We start from the raw sequence: 7,655 nt of genomic DNA, 5'->3' as shown, positions 1-7,655 counted from the left end.
CTTAACAGGGTAACGTCGAAACTCCCAGGACTGTAGCTCTCCATTGAGGTATTTTACTATAACTATCAATACTTTCATTTTTTTAAATTCATATTTTCATTAAAAAAATTCTTAGGACAGTATGGTTTTAAGAAATTTTTAATCGTTTAACGATGAACAGCAATTAAACTATGAAAATGTTTTCACAACCTATTTTATCTGCGAATAGCAGGTATACCGATATACAATGTGCCACCAAGGTTCGTCTGTAAAGTCAAGATAAAGTCAATAAATACCATTCATAAACATTTTGCTGACGATATTAGTGCATACTTATATTTTACACTATAACAGAGAATCTTTATCACAGTTGAAAAAGTTCAATCTTAATAGCTGCACTTTGTTAGTGTTCTGGAGACAAACATTTGCTCCCCCTCTCATCATTTTCTCAGTGAAGAAATTAATGGATTATTTTTCTTTCAGTTACAGAAATGTCTTTCTCTGTCGTCTGAAACGAAAATAAATAATCTGCCCCCCCCCCCCCCCCCCCCCCCCCCGATCGAATCAAAATAGTCGTCCCCTTAACGTCGAACAAAAACACTCAGCCCCCCCCCCCCCTCCATGTCTCTTCATTCCATTCAACATGGACAAATGTATAAAATGTCACTTGGACGTCTCCTCCAATAATTCCATTAGAGCGTTGCCGTGACATCGTTCCGGGTAACACCAGCACCCCAGAGTTTTGCCCCTCAGTTCCTCCAGCGAATCGTACAGCGTTCTGCCGTTGTCACGAATTTCCCTGTCAGTTTCTATGTACTCTTTGTATTTACGAACACTTTCTTCTCTCCCACACTGCTTTGATTTAAGGGGGTTCCCCCATTTGCTGCCCTTTGCCCCGGGCACGTAATGTGTCATGTCCCTCCCTATGTACACGTGATCAGGATTCCTCAGCCAATCCTCCAAGTCTTTGTACCCCATTTTCTTCAGACTGAACTTTCTGATGTTTACAACAGATGTCTTTCCTTTCTCTTGATTCATTTGTTGCGCCATCCTTGCTTATCAGAGGAAAGAGATAGAAAGCAGTATTAAACAAACTCTAATGATGAGGATAATTATGGGCAGCGGAAAGGGCAAAAATTACCATAATGAGAAAACAATTATTTTAATTTCAATGACCATAAAAACTTAACAAATGATATACAATGCATCATCAACAGACCTTTTCGCAGAACAAATATACATTAACGCAAAACCAACGACCACGTACGTAACAAACATATATGAATGTAAAACCAACGATCATCTTTGCAGAACAAACGTACATAAAAACACAACAAACGAAAAAAACTTAACAAACGTGCACGGGGTAAATCTAGTCTTCCCGACACCCGGCTCCCGATCGACGGTCCCGGATTTTTTTTTTTTTTTTTTTTTTTTTTGCGATTTCTTTTTTGTCGGTGCACAGAAACTCTTCACACTTCTCAGGCACATTTCTGGGTTAAAAAAAATTCATCAATATATAATCTATTATCTAGAATCTATTATGATAACTTTTAATTACAGTGACATATCATATGACAGGCCCGCAGCAACATTTCCCAAATTTAAGAGTAAGGTCGAAAAAGGGTTATGTAGTATGTATATTAGGAAAAAATTGGTACTGAAAGAAGTTGAATTTAACAGCCCCTCCCCCCCAACACACACACCCTCACTCACACAAACGAAATAGGATTTTCGAGTGTGGGCTATATCATTTTAGTTTCCTTTTTGTTTTTACTTGTCAAGTTTTTAAAATCTTTTTTTCGGCTAGATTGAATTTTTTTCTCTGGTTGGCCCCTCCTTTAAAAAACGATGCTACGTCAATGTATAACAATGCAATACTTTCAATTTGCATGGTTTTACCATAAGTACAATGTTAGATTTAGCTATTTTTATGAAAATTTTGATAAAAATCTTTTTTGAAATCAAATCATTTTGATGTTATGAATTTTTATAGAATTCAAATGTTCATTTTTTATTATTAACACCATCAATTTCTACTGAATTACTAATTCCATCTTTTTGAAAGGAAATATTTTCTCAATAACAATATTTTTAATATCTTTAAACATACATGGACACAGATTTGAAGTTAATTTTATTTCATCTTAAAGTTATTGAAACAAGATTGCCACTTTTTCTAAGTATTAAGAATAAAATTGAAATTTGTGAGAGTGCAAGGATGTGTCAATCAAACCCGTCTAAAAATTTGAAGTTTCAATAACTTTTATATGAAATAAGATTTTTAATATATTTTTGTGTGAAATGCTATTAGAATATATATTAAAGTCGTATTATTATGCAGAAAATATTAACTTCAAATCTGTGTCCATGCACCTTTAATATCTACGACACCTTACGTCTCTCTGTATCGATGTCCGTTTTATAACCGAGTACTACATTTACAGGTGATACTGCTGGTTCAGTAATGAATACGCAAATTGGTTTAATTTTTTTTTTTACATATCATTGAATTTATTTAAAAAGAAAATGTGCCTGAGAAGTTTGAAGAGTTTCTGTGCACCGACAAAAAAGAAATCGCCCAAAAAAAAAAAAAAAAAAAAAAAAAAATCCGGGACCGTCGATCGGGAGCCAGGTGTCGGGAAGACTAGATTTACCCCGTGCACGTTTTTAAGTTTTTTTCGTTTGTTGTGTTTTTATATGTACGTTTGTTCTGCAAAGATGATCGTTGGTTTTACATTCATACAGTGAGGTTGCCAATAACGAATCGCACCCGTTAACGAATCACTTTCAGATGAAGATTCTGTATTTTTCTTATCAAAGTCCAATACTTAGCTTAACCTTCCCTGTCATGCTGAATTATTCTTGCTTTTATCATATATCATGAAATTATTAAATTCAACTCGTTTTATGTCCTAATTTTTAAATAAACATGAACAAGCTTTTTTGTGACGCTGACCAGAAGCGTATATGCAAGCAGACTACTTTCACTTTTCGGTACCGCTCCAATGTGAATCGTACAGTCTAGGTAAACAAATTTGGTGCAGATGTTTAATAAAATTATGTGTCTAAAAGCACTGAAAGCGTCATACAATTTCTAAATCAGAAATTAATAGTATTCGCTTTAAAGTTGGGGGTACTTAGGTTTCCAATAACGAATCACTGTTTCAAGAAATATGAGATGCAGGGATCCTGTCCAAATTATAATTTTTCGTATGCGGTTTTTTGCACACCAGTTACAGTAAAAGAAAAAAAAACAACAACAGAAGATGTCTACAAAAAGCGTACAAACAATAAAGGTGGTTAAAATACACATAAACAAAATCAGCAGTCAAAATCAGTAAGAAGTACAGAGCATGTGGATTCGAGAATGTCTCCCGGTGGTATATGTGCATGTAAGCTAATGTGAAGACATCGACGATAGCCAAATAAAAATCGTCATGATTACCAAACAAAATTAAGATTTAGAAATTTTATTTATTTATCCCTTTGCAATTTAAACTTCCCTACTAAATCATTATTTCCAACAATACCCCGTTTGCAGTTTTCCTATTCCCTAAAAAATTATTTCCAATAATAAATTTTTATTTCTTGTCATGATCAAGATCAAGCTCGTATAATATAAAATGCATATTGCTAACAATACTTTTTCAATTCAACATCAAGCTAAACAAATTATAAACAGAGTATTATGATACCCCCCCCCCCTTTTTTTCAACATATACTAGTTAGTAAACATATGATTTAAATTACATATTGAGAAAATGATATGCAGACTGCAGCCTTTTGCCTATATGGAATATATGCCACCACTGTCTTCACGTAAAAGGGAGAAAGAGCACTATGAAAGCAGCTAGACTGAGGAGAATGAGCTGTCTTAGTCATTTCTATAGAGACGATGGACAGTTGAAGTAGACCCATATAAAGTGAAAGGACAACCTCCAGTATTTAATAAATCGGAATACTGGTATTTAGTCTACTGTGGATATTGGAATGGAGAGATCCAGCAAATGAATCCCAACATCATTATTTGTAAAGTTGTCTCTGCTCATTGGAGGAAATTTAGGTCTTGGGTCTCGACATTTTGAAAATATAATTGTTCCTTTCAGCTTTAGGTATCTCTGAAGCCAGGCTCGTAGGAAGCAATTTCAGTTGGTAGGTAGGGGGGGGGGGGGTGCAGAGCCATACATTTTCAGTTGAGGAGGCACTATCAACCACCAAAATTCCTTGACAATTAATTAATCAAGCATAAAAAGGTCATCTGACGTTGTTGTTGTTTTTTTTTTTGAGGGGGCACAATCATATATCTAGCAATATATTTTCTATCTAAATAGCGACAAAATTATGGGGAGGGGGTGTGGTAGCTCAATGAGTACAATTTTTGAATCAAAAATTAATTCTTCGGCTGTTTGCAGTTCATCATGCACATATAAGTTTTTACGTCCTCTTATACCAACTAGTCATTTGTTTTCCCTATGATTTCATTGCTGTTGTTTTTACATTAATTGTCGGATGCAAACAATTAACTCAAAAAATTCCTAGCTTTTCTACTTTTTTGGGTGGTGGGTGGGGTTTGAAATATTTTAAGGCATAGTAAAACGTTACGTAATAAGGGTATTTTTAAATTTACACGGTCCCGAACCAGAATAATCAGCTTTATGTCACGTGATTCGGTAATGGAGAAAATGATCCGGTAAAGGAGAAAACAATGTTAACACAAGTACAGCGATATTTTTTTATTTAATCAGTGGTTATTGGGGAAATATATATGATGTTATAAGTAAAACATAGTACCACCAAACAATGTTGTAAAATGAATTTAACTCATACTCAGGTACGAAATATCCAAGCAAAGAATGATTGCACTTAGTGTACTAAACGTGGCCCCCGGTAAATTGCGCAAAAATAAGGTGTAGAAAGTAGCCTTATGAAATTAATAAAACAATTCTTCAAGGTCTAGATCGCAACTTTGCAAAATTACAGAAATTAAAAGTGAGTAATATTGAAGAACGAGACTGTGTTTTGTAAGAGGGGTCAATGCAAATCACGAATCTCCATTGTTATTCAAAGTTATTCCGATTTTAAGAGCTGAAATACATAGTGAGCGCATGCTTGCCCAAATTTCTCAAAAGGACAGAAGGTGTAGAACTTTTGGAAATTCAACATATTTAGGGGAGAATTTTGGGCCAGCCTGCGCTCGGGGTAAACTTTTTGAAAAAAGGTACAAAACGCCGACAGTTTTCTTCACTGTTTACGGGTATTTACATGTCATTGACCTCATTGTGACCTGTTTGATATTCCAATTTACCACGTGATTTGTAGACTCAGGTAACATTGTGAAAAAAATCGATAAACCAAGTGGTTGTAGATTCCGTCGAAAGGCGTCCAACTTAGACCGTTACATGTACATTTTCAATCAATCAATATAGAATTATTTCTCTTTTGTCAAGTGTTTTTTTAATATGGTGCTGGAATATTAAATTGGAAAAAAATGTAACGATATTTTATTTTTAGTCCTTGGATTTAAGGGGCACGTTTAGAGGCTCAACGAGTTTCAAAGATTTAGCTCCCATCTTCGAAGTAGCATCATTCCTCAAAGTGTTTTTGATTGTAAAAAATATAAGGACACAGGGTAGAATATGTAGATTGTTTAACACTAGCATGAAATCTTACTGCTACCCCCCCCCCCCCCAAAAAAATCATAAAACAAAAAAAATCGCACATACAATTAATAAAATTGTTTTAGTGATAAAATGTCACCACATGCAGCATCACAAAAAATATTCTGTACACCATTATTTGTGAGAAGTTCGGGGTATTTACTGTACTTTAAAAAGTACGGAGAGAGAGAGAGAGAGAGATGTTTAGAATTGCAATACGGCACTAATCTTTTAAAAAATATAGACGTTTTTCTTAAATAAGATTTTCTCCGTTTTCATATTCAAGTAGGCTCAGTTTATTTAATTTAGTGTTAAATTTCCACCGAGGAACGACCACAAGATGGGGAATCTGGATTTATAGCAGAGACATATAAAACCACGGTCTCTGTTTATAGGGATCATATACATCTCAAAGATCCTCCCCCAGTACCATCTTTCGTAAAAAAAAAAAATGTCGTAATTCTTGAAAAATTCTTTGTGTTAATTTTTCTGTATACAGTTTGTATTTTGTATTAAATTCCAAATGCCATTATAACTGGCTAAATATTACATGTTTTCAATCGATCGATGAAATGCCCCGCCTACACTGAATATTAATGTGACACAATTAAAACCCAACTCGGACAAGCGCAACATTCCGGATTTAACACGAAGTATATGGCTTTTTAAATTACCATTTATAAAACTAAGACGCCGTTTTCAGTGTGAATTTTTGCAAGTAATATACCACAAAGATAACAAAGTATGAGTTAGGTGTAAAATAATTAACATTTGAGTTAATTAGATAAAGTTAGAAGGGTCCGAAAAAGGGGCCACGGCACTATGCTTAAGTGGAAACATTCTTTACTAAGTGATTCGATAACGGCAACCTCACTGTATATGTTTGTTACGTACGTGGTCGTTGGTTTTGCGTTAATGTATATTTGTTCTGCGAAAAGGTCTGTTGATGATGCATTGTATATCATTTGTTAAGTTTTTATGGTCATTGAAATTAAAATAATTGTTTGTTTTCTCATTATGGTAATTTTTGCCCTTTCTGCTGCCCATAGATAATTCAATTTTGGAATAATTATAATTACGTTTTAAAATATTCTAAATCATCCATGTCTAATAAATGTTAAAATCATAGATATTAGACATCAAAAACAATAACTGATTTATTTCCGACTCGGCATTTATAAATATCAGACACAGTTTTTAAAAGTCATTTTTACTGTAGAAACATGGGGATATTTAAGTTCAAATCGGCGAAAATTTGACGTAAAAAAACAAATATCATATAAATCACTTAATCTCCTTTTTTAAAATTTATTATTTTTTTTTTAGCTCATATGCGCTATATAAAGCTATAACAAACATTTATTGACCATGTTCTCGGATAAAATGCATTTTGTCGAACCTGAAATCAAACTGTTTCCCTGCTCAGCCTGGGTCTGACAAAACACATGTCCTCAACTGCTCAACTTGAACAGCTGTCAAACACAGTCAATAAATGTATAGTATTACCATGGTATTTCTAGCATCTTTTATTTGCGATTCGTCATGCAGTTTGAAATCAATCCGCAAACGATTCATTGCGCGAACGTGGGAACATTATCTATGTTCGAATACATTTTAGCAAGTAGAATGGGGGGGGGGGGTTAATTCAAAAGAGAAAAACAATTTCAAACCTGAAAAAAAACTTGACAAGCAACAAAAAAAGTAAGTACTATTTTCTTTTGAGAAGTTGACGACTCGTATTCCCTCTCAAGAGTGTTAAAACGAGCCATCTAATTCCCAATAAATAATAGACAAGTATATAAGCTAGTTTCCCAGCTGTTTCCCGGCCATTTCAGTTAAAGATTGTTTATTTTGCTATTATAGTTTTTGATACATGTATAGATTGTTATATTTTACTCAGAGTTCATTTACCTTATTCGTCAAAACTATCAGTTTCCACTCACACTTTGAATATACAAGATCCATAAAGATAAGTTGTTTTTATTCTCTCCGGTAAGTATTTCACAACCTTAGGAA

The 7,655-nt window shown here is 34.0% G+C and overlaps 1 protein-coding gene across 1 annotated transcript; it reads right to left on the bottom strand.

Moving 5' to 3' along the window:
- Window positions 1–604: 604 nt before the first annotated feature.
- Window positions 605–7,595, bottom strand: LOC134234673 (uncharacterized). The gene is made up of 2 exons (XM_062716734.1): window positions 7,551–7,595; window positions 605–1,034 (listed from the first exon to the last, which is right to left on the bottom strand). The coding sequence occupies exon 2, from the start codon at window positions 1,027–1,029 to the stop codon at window positions 643–645; it is 387 nt and encodes a 128-aa protein (XP_062572718.1). The 5' UTR covers window positions 1,030–1,034; window positions 7,551–7,595; the 3' UTR covers window positions 605–642.
- Window positions 7,596–7,655: the final 60 nt, after the last annotated feature.

This window comes from Saccostrea cucullata, unplaced genomic scaffold, assembly GCF_032062105.1.
Source record: "Saccostrea cucullata isolate Sc308-1 unplaced genomic scaffold, CSIRO_AGI_Scuc_v1 ctg3985, whole genome shotgun sequence".
Lineage (NCBI taxonomy): Eukaryota > Metazoa > Mollusca > Bivalvia > Ostreida > Ostreidae > Saccostrea > Saccostrea cuccullata.
The sequence above is the reverse complement of the archived record's forward strand: the minus strand, read 5'-3'. Positions and strand labels throughout refer to the sequence as shown.